The 18,147-nt window shown below is 29.8% G+C and overlaps 4 protein-coding genes and 3 pseudogenes across 7 annotated transcripts, besides 4 other annotated features; 6 read left to right on the plus strand and 1 right to left on the minus strand.

Moving 5' to 3' along the window:
• Positions 1 to 223: part of a mobile genetic element that runs on past the window's edge.
• Positions 224 to 316: 93 nt separating this feature from the next.
• Positions 317 to 1,605: a mobile genetic element.
• On the minus strand, positions 397 to 1,513 carry TVAGG3_0832960 (annotated as a pseudogene). The gene has a single exon. A coding segment is annotated over exon 1 (1,117 nt).
• A 5,651-nt stretch (positions 1,606 to 7,256) lies between the features above and the next one.
• Positions 7,257 to 7,472, plus strand: TVAGG3_0832970 (uncharacterized protein; the record flags this gene model as incomplete). Its single annotated transcript, XM_051248562.1, has 1 exon — positions 7,257 to 7,472. The coding sequence occupies one exon, from the start codon at positions 7,257 to 7,259 to the stop codon at positions 7,470 to 7,472; it is 216 nt and encodes a 71-aa protein (XP_051084037.1).
• Positions 7,473 to 9,538: 2,066 nt separating this feature from the next.
• Positions 9,539 to 10,181: a mobile genetic element.
• Positions 10,182 to 10,267: 86 nt separating this feature from the next.
• Positions 10,268 to 11,635, plus strand: TVAGG3_0832990 (uncharacterized protein; the record flags this gene model as incomplete). The annotated part of the gene is made up of 1 exon (XM_001297537.1): positions 10,268 to 11,635. One exon carries the CDS (start codon positions 10,268 to 10,270, stop codon positions 11,633 to 11,635), a length of 1,368 nt encoding a protein of 455 aa, XP_001297538.1.
• Positions 11,636 to 11,709: 74 nt separating this feature from the next.
• TVAGG3_0833000 (uncharacterized protein) lies at positions 11,710 to 12,342 on the plus strand (the record flags this gene model as incomplete). The annotated part of the gene is made up of 1 exon (XM_001297536.1): positions 11,710 to 12,342. The coding sequence occupies one exon, from the start codon at positions 11,710 to 11,712 to the stop codon at positions 12,340 to 12,342; it is 633 nt and encodes a 210-aa protein (XP_001297537.1).
• A 455-nt stretch (positions 12,343 to 12,797) lies between these two features.
• Positions 12,798 to 18,147: part of a mobile genetic element that runs on past the window's edge.
• Positions 13,251 to 13,984, plus strand: TVAGG3_0833020 (annotated as a pseudogene). Its single transcript has one exon. A coding segment is annotated over exon 1 (734 nt).
• TVAGG3_0833030 (DNA/RNA polymerase superfamily) lies at positions 14,034 to 15,760 on the plus strand (the record flags this gene model as incomplete). The annotated part of the gene is made up of 1 exon (XM_051248563.1): positions 14,034 to 15,760. A coding segment is annotated over one exon (1,727 nt), but the record flags the coding sequence as incomplete, so codon positions are not given.
• On the plus strand, positions 15,936 to 17,181 carry TVAGG3_0833040 (annotated as a pseudogene). The gene has a single exon. A coding segment is annotated over exon 1 (1,246 nt).

Here is an 18,147-nt window from a genome sequence, read left to right on the forward strand (position 1 = left end):
TGTCAGCTTTCTTATTTAATTCAGTATTAACATATGTTTTATCTGCTTTAAGGTCTAAACATCCTGAAACCCATTCTGTATCAGCTTTAACTTTAAAAGTCTCAAATGTCCATTCATGATACCATTCAATCTTTTCTTTAATTTCATTATCTTTTTCATCAACATAAACCAAATTTGCCTTCTTATTTAACTCACTATCCACATATTCCTTATCCGCCTTCTTCATTATGTCGTTTAGGAAACCTTCTATGAATTCCTCATTTAAATTAAATCTTCCAATCTTCAAAACTTTAGGAAATGCATTTAATGCGTAATATAGGGTGTCCAAAGGTGTGTTTAGCACAAACCTGAATACTGCGAATATAAATAAACAAGTTACATATATATAGAGTTTATTTAAATATAATCACCATTGGATTCAATCACGCGTTCGCAGCGATCGATCCAGGCTTGAAAGACACGCTTTAAATCATCATGAGAAAATTGCTCAAATTGCTCTCTTACAAAATTTTCAAGATCATCTGGACTCGCGAATTCGCGTCCTTCAGCTCTCTTTTTTAGCGTGCCGAATAAATAAAAGTCAGAGGGTGCAATATCAGGTGAATAAATTGGGTTTGGAACAACTTTGACATTGTTTTCCACCAAGTAATTCATTACCTTATGACTTTTGTGAACTCTTGAATTATCAAAATGAATTGCAAACTTTTGTTTTTGTTGTTTGGATTTCTCAAACTCATCAGAATTGATAATTTGAGTAAGAACATTGTCAATTAGATACTGAGCATTCATCGTATTAGGTTTTTGAAGAATATCAATTGCGATGATGCCATTCACGCCCCAAAACCGACAACATCATCATTGGTGTGTCAATTTTTTTCTTCGGGAATGTTTGCGGATTTTCATCCTTCGGGATCCACATGATTTTGGCTTCTGTCTGTCTTGCATTATGAAACCAAGACTCGTCCCCTGTTACTAAAAGCGAAACTTCTTGGATTGATACGCACCCAATATAGAGAGGAGCTCTTTCGAAGATTGGACTCTAGATTTTTTTGAACTGAATTAAGGTTGTGCGGAACCCAACGTGTATACGCTAGTTTGTTAGTTCAAATAATTGTGCAGATAATAATGACTGTTGTACGTGGTATCTTTGTCATCTCCTCTATCCTTCTGAGTGATGCTCTTGGGTCTTCATCTAGCGCTTGAAGAATTGCTTTGATTTTTTCTTGATCCGGCGATTTTTGTCAATTTTTATGATGGGCGCCTTTTTCATGAAGTGATACATCCTAACATGATACGTTACAGTGGAATAGCTAGGAGCATCCATACGAAGCATTTTACCAATGTCTCGTAGATTTTTTACAGTCTTTGCATTTTTTGCAAGAGCGAGGATGTTTTCTTTATTATTCATTAAAAATGAAAAATCCCGCCTAATTTCCCGCGAACCGCCTCTTGTCTCAAAATTCATTTTATATCCCTGCATGGCGCCAAAATACAACATACTCATCATATACATATATTCATATTTTTATTTATATTATAATCAGCATATATCTCCTTTAATAGCTCATATAGAGCGCTGTGCTAAACGCACCTTTGGACACCCTATATCTCTGTTCTTCTGGTGGAATTGATGTTATATCATCCGTTATTCCTTTAATTTTTGAATTCATAAATAAAATTTTTTATATTTGATATCACTGCACCACCTTGCAAACGAATTCGAAATGGTTATTTTTCATACTATCTCCAAATCTCCATATTTCAACCTTTGCGTTTGTTCTGCCCGTCTTTGAATTATATGCATATATGGTATGTAATGGTCTGAAGGACCTGGGTTTTGCGCCTTAATTGTTGTGGTTGCTGTTGTTTAATCATTTTATTATGATTTAAAAATAATATTTAATCCGTTATCTCATCGGCTATTTTCTCTATTTGAAATTGCCATATATTTCATTCATAAATTCTAAATCACAATCAAATAGGTCAGTTATTCTAAATTATATTTGATAAATCTTCTGAATGAAGAATAAATGAATTCCCAATAATTGAAACGGATATGATAAAGAAAATGTGTTTAAGTTGATGGATAAAATGTTTTGTATTGATGGTAAGAGTTAGGGTCTAATGTTTGATGTGAAAATCTCATTGGGGTATTAACTTTATCACATTTGATTAAAATGAAATTGGAACCAGTGTCAGAATACAAACATCCCCAACATCTTTTTCAAAATTTATATCCCCAACAATGAACGAAGATGAGAGTACAAAATTTAATTTTCAGCGGGAATTTAATAAGGTTATTTATTCATCAAGTTCAAAAAGTTTATCGGGTTTTGATTTAAAATTTTCTTCATACCATACGATAAATGATTCATTTAAATAACTTAAAATCATGTTAATATCCCATTTCGCTATCACATTATTATATACATATCATACGTTTTTTCAAGGTCATCTTTAATAATGATATATAATCTGAAGGGTCTAAAAGAATGGGATTAAATTTACCACTCACAGAAACGAGTAACATTATAAATTCCGCTAACTGTTAAATTTAATTCACAGCTATTATTCGAAATAATATTGATAATTGACATTTTTATTACGATTAAAAATATGGTAAAGCGTTATTTTCCAGTGATAATAAAACTAGAATTAGATTACCTCAAGAATTCATAATTCAACGAATAAGAAATTCATTCATGTATAAATTTTAGTGTTTTCAGAAAATATGAGTCAATGTCATATTCATCAACAGTATATTTCACTTCATTCAATTTAGTTCAATCAAACCCATATAATGACCATTCATAAGATTTTCAGATGGTATTAAAAATGTAATTGATAGATTAAAATATGAACAGATTGATAATACGAATTTTTGGAATTTTGGTTTAAATATCCCGATGGAAAAAAGATTGAAGTTAAAGATAAAGCTGATACTATAACAAAACAATTACAATGACGATCCGGATAGTGGGAACAAAAAGATAAAACAAACGATAGAAACTGGTGAAAGGTCAATTATTATTGATTATGATTCAAAGGATTATTATTCGATAATGTTAATGCTTGAATATTAAATAGCCTTAACAAAGAATTTTTCAAGTGATATTTATATATTCATCAACTATTTTATTATAAATATCATTATATGTTAAATGAAGTTCAGTTGTTGTTCCGTTCTTTGATATCTTAATTGTGCTAATATCCTTTATAGGATTTTTTTTGCAACTGTTCCGCAGCATGAAACCTCATCATCTATGAAAAATTGAATCTTAACGTCTGAATCTCGAACATCACAAAGAATGGCGATAATGTGAATAATGATTCATAAGGTAAAATAATTAAACCGGATTGGTCAATTAAATTTATTATTGAATCATAATTTAATTATTATATCACGGTAAATTTTCATTAATTCTGAATTAATGTCTATTTTATATGAGTTCTCGATGTTTGATGAAAGAGGTGGGTATGTTGGATAAGTGGGAATTTCAACAGGTTCTTTACTGGGTTCAGATAAAATGATTGGGTCTCCATTCTCATGGTTTTCTTCATTCTCCTATTCTTCGGTAAGTCACGAGTTAATAAATTTGGTTGAGTTGCTGACCTTGTTAATTCGGGCTAACATTAACTTTAACATTTGAATAATTCGTGATTTATCATCATTTACGTTATAACCAACCGTAATCTCTGCTTTTGCGTTAGTGTTCTTTTGACTAGTGAAACGTCTTCTCATTTATATTCGAATAAAAAAATATATTTAAACTTTTATTTGCTGGAACTTTTGAATCTATTATTCCCTGTATTTGTTCATGAAGTTGATTTTTAGCTGTTTCATCGAAATTAATAGACCGAATATATTCATTAATTGCATTCTTATAATCATCTGATTTCTCAAATTTTCTTTTATCTAATTCCTTAACTAAATCATAAGTTAAACCTCGTTGCTGATATAATGGTTTCTTAATTAAATCTTTGAATGCTTGAGATAAAGCACCTGATGCAATTCTTGCTACTATAATTGGTTGGAATTGCTGTTTAAGTTCATCTTTAACATTTGCGAAAACTGGATCGAATAAAGCAACTTTAAAGAATTTCTTAGCTGAAATTTCAGGTCTAATATTTGCATATTGACCATCAAACTGGTTAGAATATCGTGGTAATCCATCGTCCCTCTTCAATAGCATTTAATTCTTCATTGAAATAAGAATATGGATTATAACGGTATGAATTAATTGGACCATTTTCACCTTCTCCAATGTATTGTTTAACAGCTTTTCCATTTTCATCAAATTGCATAGGATAACGTTCATTATATGCTTTACGTTAGGATAATCAGATATAGTTAATTTGTAACCATTTATGACTTTAATATTACCTTGACCATCAGTAACGAAAACTTCATTTATACCATCAGGTTTTCCATTTGGACCTGTAATGTCTGCTTCGTGTGCTTCCCAATTTGGACCTTGACGTTTGGCATATGCTTGAGCTTCTGGTAATGTTAAAACGTTTCTCATTTGTTTAACATCTTTTTGAAGACCAGCAACAATATGAACTAATTTTCATTCCATCAGGAACTTTCATAGTTCTATTATATCACCCTTTTTGTTTGTTCCTTGTTTTAATGGAATCTGTAGAAGATTTGCCATTTCTGTCATGTTTAATTATAAATAAAAAAAAAAATTAATTATAAAAAGTTAATCAAATTAACACTTCCTTTATTTAAATCAACTATATTTTTCCATGTTCACTAATTGCTGATATTGTGTGCAAAGTTCATTAATGCCATTGGTAAATTCACTTGATAAAGCATAACGTTCAACTGTTGACGACTAAACCCACTGAAAATGAAAAGTGTTGATAGATTTGATTTAATGTTTGTGCTTAATGCTTTGAAATATTGAACAGCCATAAAGAATGAACACTGAATGTGTCGTCATTGAGTTAATAACTGATTAAAAATGATTTCTCATTTGTTATTAGTTTTGATTTCACTGCATCATCTAGAAAATGAGTGAATGCAAAAATTCTCTATCAAAATTTGAAATAGAAAGTGTTTCAAATAATTCATCCCGTTGTTTATCAATAATTTTATCCTCTAATCCTTGCTTCTTGATTGTATTATATAATTCTTTATACATTAAAAAGTTTTTTAAATAATCTTCTGCTTCTTCTTGTGATAAATAAATAATTGAATTTTGATTAAATGCTTTAAAGATTCAAATGTATCATCTGAAGGTGAACCCGAACGGTTGATATAAATTAACACATGTGAATAGGGGGAAGTGTTAGCAATAATGATAATTTGTTTTAATATCGTTAATGTTTTACCTTTATTTTGTTTACCAATTGCTGCAGTGATTGAATTTAAGTAACATTCAGAATATGGAATTTTCATTAATTTTTCCTTAGATAGAGCATTTCTATTATCACTCAATGCTTCATTAATCATATCATCTACGTATGTATTATATACTCCTGCTAATTCTTCATAAGGGGTGGATGAATTTAAATCCATTTAATCAAAAATAAATTTATAATTTTAAACATTTCTATTCATCAATATTTCATCATATGAACTTCTATACTGTGGTGTGTACCTGTTGGATGATATTTCAAACCCTCATCCGGTGTCCATGTCCAATATGTAGTCCTAGTAAACCAAACCTGAGGAGGATTTGTCACCTTTGAACAGTAAGTGTCATTATCACCCTGAATGATTGGATAAGCTTTCACTTGTACTGTAACTTGTGAGTTGAAAGTTTCTAATCCATCAAAGAATATACCCGCTCCATCACGTTGAACTGGAATAGTGCATAAGAATGAAGTTTGGTCTTTCCATGTTCTAGCTAATGGCGTGCCATCATCTGCATTGAGTGGTCTAGTTAATGAGTCCTCGTATTCTTCTGTGCATTCATTCACTCCATCTAAATCAGAAGCTTGAAGCATACGTGTAAAGAATATGTCGCCCACTGTGGTCATCGCTTGATCGGGGAAGTTTCTGGAATCTATAGTGACCTGAAGACCTCGAAGCATTGGATTTTCTAAAACCGTTCTTTGCATTGCATTCTTCGGAAATGTTAACACAACATCTGTAACATTATGAAGAGCGTATGAGAAATCTGAGCTAATACCTTCAGGAGTGATGCAACCTCCATTTAGTGAACGAACGTCAATATGTTGAGCTGGAATCATGAATGGATCTTCCTTACTGAATAAACGTGGTATTGCTTTAACTGATTCTTCAATTAAACCGTATCCTGGTGTAATGCATTTATCCTCTAAAACTTCCATCTTTGTGCATGAAATAATAACGTCATCAACTGTTGCCTCAGCAGATGTAGCGGCTAAGCTTGTAATTAATTTGGCAGGAAGTCCGATTTTTGGAATTTGCGATCATATTTAAAACATGATTCATAATCTTTTCATAATTTTCATCAGTTATCTTTTCATAAACGTAATTTTGTAAATCAGCAACTCTTAACGGGTCAACCTGACAAAATACTAAAGTATCCCTGAAAACATAATATTTAAGAATGATATCACCAAATGATTTAGGATAATCATCGAACGCCTGAAATGCTAACAAATCATTTACCGGAATAATCATATCAAAAGTGACATCAACTTCTTCATTTGCTTTCTTGAAAACTTCTGAAGGGTCAATAATATTTACCACATACTGAGTTATCATATTTTTGAACATTATTATATAACGAATGAACAAAACTTTTTAACTTTCCTTTCTGATTTTGGTTTATATGTTGCAAATGCGAAAGATTCACGGGCGCAATCCATCTGAAGATAACCGGCATCACCTCTTTCGGTTTCTACTTCTAATTGTTTAAAGCTTTGATTTGATGATTTGTAACCAACGAATAAACGCATGCATTTAAAAGCGGCATCACATGTGAAAGCTTTATTTGAAACTAGAGTTGCTTTAACTTTTGCGTTTAATATATCACCTAATTGGTTCACATCATGAGCCGGATTGTAATTCTTAAATGAGTTTGTTTATCATCAAAATATGGAGCATCAGAGTCATAGCATGAACTTTCAAGTTCTCTATAATATCTTCTACCGTCATTCTTTGCGAATATTTCATTTATCTTTTCGAATGAATGAAACACATTTCCATTAATCGGTTTAGTGTTTGGCACTAAATAGTTAGTCGTCATTTATTAATAAATAAAAAATCAAACTTAAAAGATGAAAATGAATTTTTAATTTTAATGAAATAATCAACTATGGCTGCAGGTATATTTAAGAAACTGTGGGATAAAGTAAAAAGAGGAGCGAGTAAAGTTTGGGAAACATTGAAGAAGGGGGCAAATTGGATATTTAAGAATAAAGAAGCAATTAGTGACGTTGCTGAATCAATAACGCCAAAAGCTGCCCCAATAAGAGAAGTTTTAAATAAAGGAGAAAAAGTTTATCAAAGACTACAACCGATACTAAGATAAAAATATTATTTATTTATTTTTCCACTATCTACCCCCTATTTTATTAAGTATTCCTTCAGCAATTCCACCAACTACGTTACCTGCTTGTGCTCCCATCGCCGGATTACCTGCTTTAGTACCTAATACTCCACCTATGATAGTTCCTGCCGTTTTCGCTACTGGTGCCAAAAAGTTTGCAACGGGTTTAATAATCTTTTTATAAACCCAACCCGCAGCTTTCTTAATTCCATCCCATAATTTTTTAAAGAATCCTGCCGCCATTTCTGATTTAATATTAATTAAAAAATATATTTCATCACTTATATTCTAATTTTTATTTAATGATAAATGAAACCGATTTTAAAAATAAATGAAACAGAGGAGGAAGAAATAAATGAAAGTGAAAATGTTCAACAAAAAATAAACGTTGTTAAACCAATTACTGAAATAAAAATTTTTTCATCTGTTGAAGAATTTAATGACTATTATGCTAATAATAAAAAATTATTTGAAGAATTGACAACGTGTAAATTGAATAAAATGTTTAAAGTTGATGGATTCAAAATTTCAAAAATAAAAGGAGTGGTTAGTTTGAAATCTATTCCTCAATCAAGAATCACCTCATTAATGAAAATTGATGATTTAACAAAAAGAATAGAAGAGATTGAAGAAAGAATAAATCAAATAATTGATTTCATAAATTCAAATAATCATTAGTTTCTTAAAGTTCAATGTTGAACTCATCAAATTCTTCTTCATCATTACCATTACTCTTTCAACTCTATCTTTTGATAGTCTTGCGTTTAATTTTTCGTAAGAAGTTTATTTTTTAAAGTTTATTTTTTATTCATGAAAATAATTATTTCTAATTTCTTTTACTCTCTCGTATATACTAGATTTAAAGAATTCAGAACATTTCCCATAATCTCCTAAATGTTTTCTTATCCCTAACGTGTGCCAGTTATTATATGAAACTGTATAAACTTTATCTTTATCTTTACACCTTTCATCACTTCCAATATATTTATATCTCAGTTTTGATTTAGCATTTTCATATTCATTAGCGTTTAATAATTCACAGTCTTCCTTTTTAAATTGATGTTTAAGATATTCAGGATTTAATACTCTACGTTTATATGCTCCTAACTTAGTTCTAAAGGTTTTTCTACAAATTTAGGAATTCCATCCTCTTTAATGTCATCAATGATTTCCATTTCATTATTTTCAATTTCTTCTTCTCGTTTATGAGGTCTTTGATTATGACTCCATTGATTCCATGAAATTAAATATTCTTTATCATTATATTTATACCTCATTAGCTTATTTTGGCTTTCATATTCATTTAATAATTCACAATCTTCATTTTTAAATTGAAGTTTAACCCATTCAGGATTTAAACAATGTTTAATTAATCGCGGAATATCTGACATCATCTATATATAGCTTCTTTTATAAAAGATAAAAAAATAAATTATTTTAAAATTAATGTTAATTTTTTAATGATTTATAAATAAATATATTTTAATGCATCGTCTATATATAGTTGTAACAAAAAAAGTCACACAACCCTTCATATCCTACTACTTATAAATAAAATATTATATCCTGATGATTGAAAGCGAAATCCAAAACCCAATCGATAGCGTCTTCTTCCCTTCTCAACATGTCCAAAATATTTTCGTAAATGTCAAGCAAAAACGCCCACGGTTTAAATTCATTATTTATTAAAGCCTGACTTAATTTTGGATATAATCTATAATTCTCATTAAAATAATTCATTAACTTTTTTCTTTCCTTCTTCCTCACTTCGGGGTTTTTGTCTTCAATACTTGTCAAAAATTTATTTAATTTGTATTCATAACCATTCAGTAACTCACCAATGTGTTTTTTAATTAATCCTATATCATTAATGTTCATCATTTCATACTCAATAAAATATTTTTAATTTATTTAAAATGAATTATGAATATGAATACGTTGATAATATGTCAAGTGATGATTTGGTAAATTATGAGATGATGGAAGAACTAGAGGGCAGAAGTAATAAAGAAAGTTTGACCAAAATTAAAGGCACAAATATTTATTTAAATTCAGTGAATGTTTTAGTGGGAAGGCAACGAACAGGCAAAACGTACACAATGACAAAGGAGATAATAAAAATTTCACGAAACAGTAAAGAAACACATCTTATAATTTACATTAACAAATCAGGAGACGCAGACGATGAAACATTTTATAAATGTGCTCAATTGATTGAAAAACCATTAATATATGTCAGTTAGAAAGAAGCTCCAAAGTTAATAAATGAGATAATAAAATATAAAATGATTTATAATAAAATAATGGAAAATAAATTAGAGGATGAATTACCGGAGGAAATGAGGGATGAGCTATTTAATAAATTATTTATCACTGATTTCAAAAGTAAGTTTTTACACACCGTGGTAATTCTGGAGGATGCAACGAATACTAAAGAGTTAAACGATAAAACGGGATTAATAAATGACCTTCTCATTAAGTGCCTACACATTCAATTTTCATTCTTTATTTTGGTTCATTTCTGGAAAGCACTCAGCACTAATTTGAAATCTAACCTATCCACTATATTTATTTTCGCCGGTTATTCACGCCAACAGTTACAATATATCACGTATCAATTAAATATCCCCCTCACTTCTTCAGAACTATATAACATTTATAAACAAATTAATGGACATCAAAAATTATATATTGACGCAAATGAGCAAACATTTAACGTTCTCAATTAATTTTATCATTTATTTTTACATTAATTTTTATTTTTTATTTATCATTAAATGGATGAGAGATATGACATATCGAATTTTAACACAATTGAAGACATAAGGAAGCCAAGAGAGAAAAACGGAAAATATACGGGAGAGAAACAAGACCTTTACGATTTATTAATAAACATCATTTTAAATCATAAAAAAGAAATTTCGAAGGTTCCTTTGGCATCCTCAATTAAAACGGCTCAACCGTGGGCTGAGAAACGTGGATTACGTGCGGGCGTTCAAGATTTAGACGGTGATGGAACACAAGAGGTGGTAGTTTATGATAAAGCCGGACGTCCTATCATTATTAATGGCTACGAGTTGAGGGACTCCGACTTCGCCTTGAGGCAAGCATATTTTGACACTCACACAACAAAACAAAGCAGAATTAAAGAGCCCAGCATTAATGAATGGGGTAAACGTTTCGCTTATGATTCAACTGTAGATCCGAATAATCCATGGATTACCCACACAAGACTAAAGCCGGAGGGTCAATTATTAGAACAAACAGGGTATAAAATGCCGGTGAAACCAAAGAAGACACAATCGATATTTAACATATTCACTAAATTAATTGCGCCATTAGTTAAAAAATATTGGGCAGGAGATGCTGAAGCATTTAGAAACATCATAGGCGCCAAAGGTGATGAATCCAATATTGAATTCATTAAAAAGATTATTTCTCCAATCGTTATTTATCGTATGCTTTACGTTCGATTGGTTGAGAAAAAATATTTCCAGTTCTTAAATCTGAAATTGGGTGAGGGTTCATATCAACAATTTAAGAACTACATTAGAGATAACTCTAATAGATTCTGGGGATTCTTTAAAGAAAATTATTTAACAAAAGATTTACAACATTTAACACCTAAAATTAATATAGAAGTAATTAAACAGGCTATGTGTGCGGATGATTGCGACTGGGATGGTTCCGACATAAATGATGTTATTATATGGCTATTAGGTTTGAATAACTGTAAAAATCCTGAGTTCGTCGCTTTTTGCACTGACGGTGTCCAAGCTGCTGCATTACTTCAATTACTGAAAAGAAAAGGAAAGGCTGAAGTTGATGAAGACCCAGTCGCTGCACTTAATGAATATAGAACATGGCGTGTAAAGATGGAAGATTTCAGAGAAGACGCCCGCAGAGGACAGAAGCAATGGTTCAACATGGTTGAAGATTACTTTAACGGTGCAGTTAAAGAAGATACTAAACGCTTCGCATATATGATGGAGAATGGACTCAATCCGTTTGCAGAAGCTAAAACAGTGGAGGAAGTTGGAAAAGCCGGCTCTTCATCTCCAATGAAAGAAGGCAAACCATCAGCACCACCAGACGACAAAGGAACTGAAGGAGCAGCACCAGAAGAAGCTCCACAAAGTGAATGAAATAAATGATGAGGATTAGTGAGAAATAAATTTTAAATTTTAATGATTAAATATATTATTTTTATTTTTATGAAATGGATTTAATAATAAATGAGATAAAGAACATGAGAAATGAACCGAATTTATCCGCTAAATTAACTGGCGGAATTTATAATATACCTGATTTAAAATATGAAATACCATTGACTGAAATAAATGTTACTCAAAATAATCACGTGATAAGTTTAATTGAAATGGTGCATAAAGACGCGGCAAGTTCTATATGGCATGATTTAAGACCTGAATTTTATAAAAAGCCGATAAACATGGTTTTATTTATTAGTGATGAAAAAGACATACTAGCTGCAGATACCGTAACTCAATTTGTTTTAATTAATTTCATGATGTCTTATGTATTCATTGGTAAAAAATATAAATGGGTTAACTCAACTGGAGGAAATGAAGCCTTAACAAAATGGGTTCCCGGAGAAACCGGATTTGATAAAACAATGATAGAAAGGGATTTATCGAATTATTTTGCTTTATATCATAAAAACCCTTCAGAATTACCAACAAGAGGAGCTAAAATTTATCTTTGGGGTTATGCCTCAGAGCCAATCAATTTAAAGCTTTTGGAACATGAAAAAGATTATGATAGTGTTTCGCCTGGTCATTATATGCTGGGCTCAATGCCATTAAAAGAAGACCCCGACCCATACGCAACATGAATTTTTAAAGGTTGTGATAAAAATAAATTAGTAGTGGATATGACGGGTTGTGTGACTTTTTTTGTAAACGTAAGAATTCATACAATATCGAGCGATTTTATATCATTTTTTTAACATATGAAGTAAAAAATGTATGATTCTTACGGTTTTTATTCTTACGTTTTTGAATAAATCAAGATTTAAAAAATTTTCAAAATTGTAAGACATTTACACTCAACCCAAACATAATGAAATAAACCATTAAAAAATTAACATTAATTTTAAAAGAAGCTATATATAGATGATGTCAGATATTCCGCGATTAATTAAACATTGTTTAAATCCTGAATGGAATCAATGGAGTCATAATCAAAGACCTCATAAACGAGTAAAAGAAATTAGAAATAATTATTTTCATGAATGAAAGATTCACTACCATAATGAAATAAAAAATAAAAATTTTTAAAGTTTATTTTTTAAAAATTCATGTCTTACGAAAAATTAAAACTTAGTTATGTTTATTATTTTATTTTTTTTATTTTGTATGAAATGAGCGTCAAAACTAACAACGTTAAAAAATTAGGATTCACAAACGAGGAAATAAAGGATATATTAGATGAGATGTGTTATGAAGTTAGTAAATATTATTTAAGAAATTGTCAAAAATTTGCCGAGTTATTAAATGATTTAGATTATGATGGAAAAATGAATAAAGATGATGTTATAAATTTCTTATATCCCACATCTGAAGAAGAAAAACCTAAAGAACCTGATGTTTTCCCTGAATATTATGAAGAACGGATTAAAGATGATGATGAATACGATGAAATTGAAATTGAAAGACTGAAAAAATAAGAGATGAAATAGATGAAAAAATTAAGGAATTAAGAGAAGTTGAAAAATATAATGAAAATGAAGTAGAGGGTTTAATGAATATCCCAGCTTCAGAATCAGAAGTACAGAAATCTCATGAAGAAAGATATAAAAATTATGTCTCAGAATCAACACAAAATTTATTAGATGGTGAAATAGACGAAACACTTTCAGAAGAAGGTACTAAATTTATTCGTAAACATAAGTTACAATTTATTGATAATGAAGATACCCCTGTATCCTACTTTCACCACCTTTAGATTCCGAAAAATTCAAAAAAGCTCTTAAAAACGTGACATATGCAACTAATACGATTAAGAAAGAAGATCATGATATTTACACAAATTATTATTTAAATAAATGCACGGGTGTTGATAAAGTTTTTGATTTATTAGATAAAATATCAAAAGAAACCATTGGAACCTATAAAATTTTATGTGATTGCGGTTTCATTATTGAAGATACTAATAATGTTTCATATGAAAGAACAGCACCGAAGGAAGATGAAGTTGAAAGGTCTATACCATTCGTTATTAAGAACATAAAAGATATGAAAACTTATAAACATTATATTTATTCATTTATTTCAGAAAAAATGGAAGCAACCCATAAAACATCTTCTCATCATTTTATAGCTATTCATACATTCCTTTTCAAAGTTGTGAAATTAAATAAGACAGGAATTAGATTTAATGTATCAGGGTACGCATTCTTGAGTAAATTAAAATGTATTCGTCACGTCGCAGATGATAAAAATTTATGTGTTCTTAATTCATTTTATGGGCTTTAAAAAATAAACTTTATTTTTATTTATTTTTTAATTTTTTATTCTTACATAAATGAACAAAAATGGAACAGCTAAAATGAATGATAATCAAATTAGAGCAGAAGGTAGAAGGTTATTTAAACGCTTCTATAACATTCCTGATGGTGTTAATCCTAAAACTCGTAGAAGCTATTTAAATGAAGCAATAGATGCATATGAAGGGTTTGACATTTCATCAGAAAGTGAGAGATTAGCGAGAATGTTAAATGTTAATATTGATTTCTATTATTGTGATCCTCAACCAGAAGACGTGGACATAAATAAGGTAGACTTTCCATTAGTGGATTCAATAATGATAGATCCAGAATTTGAAACAGTAAATATTTTATTAACACAGAGTCCATGTGGAAAACTTCACGCTGACAGAATAACAGACGTTGAAGCACTCACCGGCTATAAAGTTTGTCCATATTGTAAAGAAGAAGTTTATTCTATCCGTGATGATCCAGAAAGGAAAAACCAAAGAAGATTTTTAAAGCATTGTGAGAAATGTAAAGAAAATAATGGAAGATTAATTCAAGACGTTCAATTGCAAAAGACCCAGCAACAATATACACCACATATTACGAAACAGAAGATATATCAGTGGTTATTAGCTCACAATTTGCAGAAATATTATAAACCGACAAGATATTATATTACTTTTGACTTTGAAATATTAGAGACTAAAGAAGAATTACAACTTTCTGAGTGTGCAACTTTGAACGCTTACTTAAAACCATTCATGGTATCATCAACGGTTAAATTAAATGATAAAACATATACGAGGAATTTTTGCTTAACTTCGAGTGATTCTTTTATTTCTGATTGGATTGAGTTTTTATTTTCAACCTGTTCATTAGTTGTTGAATCAAATATTGAACAATATGAAGAATTAATGAAGCCGCAAACGGCGGGGACTTTGTCCCATACATTAAATGAAAAACAGAAGGAAGCATTTAAAGAACTTCTAGATGAGGAATTCAATAAAGTGAATATCATAGGTTTTAATTCGGGAAAGTTTGATTTAAATTTAATTCTTCGTGATTTAAACACTGCAAAATGGAAAATAAAATCAATGCTGGGTTCATCTTCACAATTTAAGCAAAACATTGTAAAGAAAACAAACGTTCCATATGAATTGAGATTTATTGACATCAGAAATTATATAGCGGGTGGGACATTAGACCAATTCACTCAAGATTTCGGAAACAATAAATCACGTGTTAAATCCTTTTTCCCTTATCAATTCATCACGTGGGAAAATTACGAAGAAGAATTATATAAAGTGGAACCATTCACTCAAGATTCATTTTATTCAGCATTAACTCAAGAAGCTATATCAGATAGTGATTATCAAATATATCTCAATGATGCTAAAAACTTTAAGAATAGATTAGAATATTTTATTCATTATTGCAATAAAGATGTTGAAATTATGATTGACCCAATTGATAAAATTATTGAAGAAACATTTGTTTATAAAATTGACACGCTTCATAATCTTTCTATATCATCGAATGCTTCAATGATTCGTTACGCTTTAGCATATAAAGACTTTAATCCTAATGAAAAATATCCTGAGGAAGAGATAGAATCAAGTTTTGAATTAACGAAAAAGTATTGGAAATATAAAATTGAATCATATAAGAAACAAGATGAAAAAGCAGAAAGGGATACTAAAAATAATGTTTCAATGGATGATTTTCAATACTATCACGATTTAATCCTTTCATCTAAATGCAAAATGTGTGGTAAAGCGTTTACATATGCAAATAAACCAACATTGGATAGAATCGATAATGAAAAACCACATACCAAAGAAAATTGTCAGTTAATGTGTTGTTATTGCAATGTCGTAAAATCAAATAAAGATGAAGATGTTCAACGTTTAAGAATCAATTTAAGAAATTATGCATTAAAAAATAATTTACCAATGACTTTAGATTCAGTTGAAGCTTATCACATTCTCCGTAATGGAATTACTGGTGGTTTATCAAATGTTCAACATAGAGTAAATCTTAAAGGAATCACGCACATTAATAAACTTTCATATAGTCCAGAAACTAAAACTGTATCAAATGAGGACACTTCCAACATCATGACTCATTTCGTTGGTGTTGATTTTAATTCATTATATCCTTCATCATTTTCATCTAATCCTCATGATTTCATTCAATATACTGACCATAAAATGTATATGCCGGGAAGATTGAATGGTGTTATCATTTGTGATACAGCAACAAAGAAAGCAAAAGCACTGGGAATAATTAAGAAGAAAAATACTTTATTCGTGGCTGAAGTAAAGGGTCACATTGATGAAAAATACATTAATGATTACATAAACTTTTTACCGATAATAAGAAACTTAGATATTATCACAGATGAAAAAACAATTGGCAGTTTTATGTATAATTACATGAAATCAAACAATCTACCGGTTGACCAGAAACAGAGGAAATTAACTCAGTTAGCATCAACACAACCAATATCAACCATTTTCTTCTTATTATCTTTGGTATCTAATAGACAGATTTCATTTTATCATTGATGACATTCAATCAATTTTAACATTTACGAAAAACACTTGTTTTAATGAATTTGCGAACAAATTTATGAACGAAAGACAAAAGGCTGAATTAGAAGGAAATAAAGGAAAAAGTTTATTTTGCAAGATTTCACTTAATGGATCATATGGTTACGATGCAATGAATACGCAAAATTACGCAAAGACTAAAATAATGAATGCACAGAAGGCACGCGTTGCATGTATGTCAAATAAGTTTAAAAACATAAGAGAAATAGGTGAGGATACATATCAAGTGATGCTTCAAAGATAGATTTTATAGATGTGATACATGTTTACAAGAGGCATTTTACTTTAGATAACGCAAAATACTGGTATTTAGTTTTCATTTATGATTTTATGTATAAATGCATGAATGTTAATCGTTTTCATTTCATTGAAGGTGATACTGATTCATCTTATTGGGCAATCGCTGGCGACCCAAATCTTCCTAACACTCAAGCATTTCAAGCAATTGTTACCGATAAACAATTTTATGATAAAAACATTTTCAAATTCGCACCATTTGATTTCTTCTGTTTTGATGAGAAATTTAAACCTAAATTAAAGAATAAAGCTGAAGAAAAAGCACATGAGAAAAAATTATTGGGTTTAGCAATTGAGAAACAAGGTGATAACATGGTGCGTTATGTCCTAAAGTGTTATACTTCATTCAACGGTTCAATTGATGGAAGTGATTTTAAAAAGATTGCACAAAAAATGAAAGGTGTTGTTTACGACAAAATAAACAATTAACACCTAAAAATTATTTGGATATAATAAATGATAAAGTGATATTTGATGGTCAGAATATTAATTTACAACTTAAAAATGGGTCAATGACTCGCTTAACAATTGGTAAGACTGCATTAACAGGAGCACACACTAAGGCTGTATGTTGTGAAAATGGATGTTGTATGCCATTTATTTAATACAATTTAAAATTTTATTTTTAATAAAATGCCACAGAAGAGACAAAAGGAACCGTAAATAATGGTTTTGATACTATGATTCAAAGAGGTGGGCACCCTTAAACATTTATTTTATTTTTATATAAATGGATAACACAGATTTAAAAATTTAATTGATGATTTAGTACTTAATCAAAATTTTCCTACTTATTATGAATTAAAATCATATCTCCAAAAACATGATAACTATATAACGGGTGATGATATGGATTATTATTATCCGTATTATAAAAATGAAATTTTGAAATATCATGATAAAATAATTTCTAAAATTAAAGACAAAATTAAAAATAATGAATATACAAAGGGAAAAACTAAATCACAACTTAAACAGTTGAAAGATTTCAAAAATAAAGTATTAACAGAAGAAGATATTGATGAATTATATAAATTATATAATCATGAGCCGCAAAAAACAAAGGTGCAAAACACCCAGGTCCCTTCAGACCATAAATGAAGCACAAGCTTTAATTTATGATTCATTAGTTAAACCATATTCAGCCCGACTTTTAAATGAAGATCAACTTTTGGAATTCATCCTTCAACATAAACTCGAAGCGGGAAAGTATATCAAACCTTTATATACAGCATATTTAAAACAAATGAATAGA

Source organism: Trichomonas vaginalis, chromosome VI, assembly GCF_026262505.1.
Source record: "Trichomonas vaginalis G3 chromosome VI, whole genome shotgun sequence".
In the NCBI taxonomy this organism is placed as follows: domain Eukaryota; phylum Parabasalia; order Trichomonadida; family Trichomonadidae; genus Trichomonas; species Trichomonas vaginalis.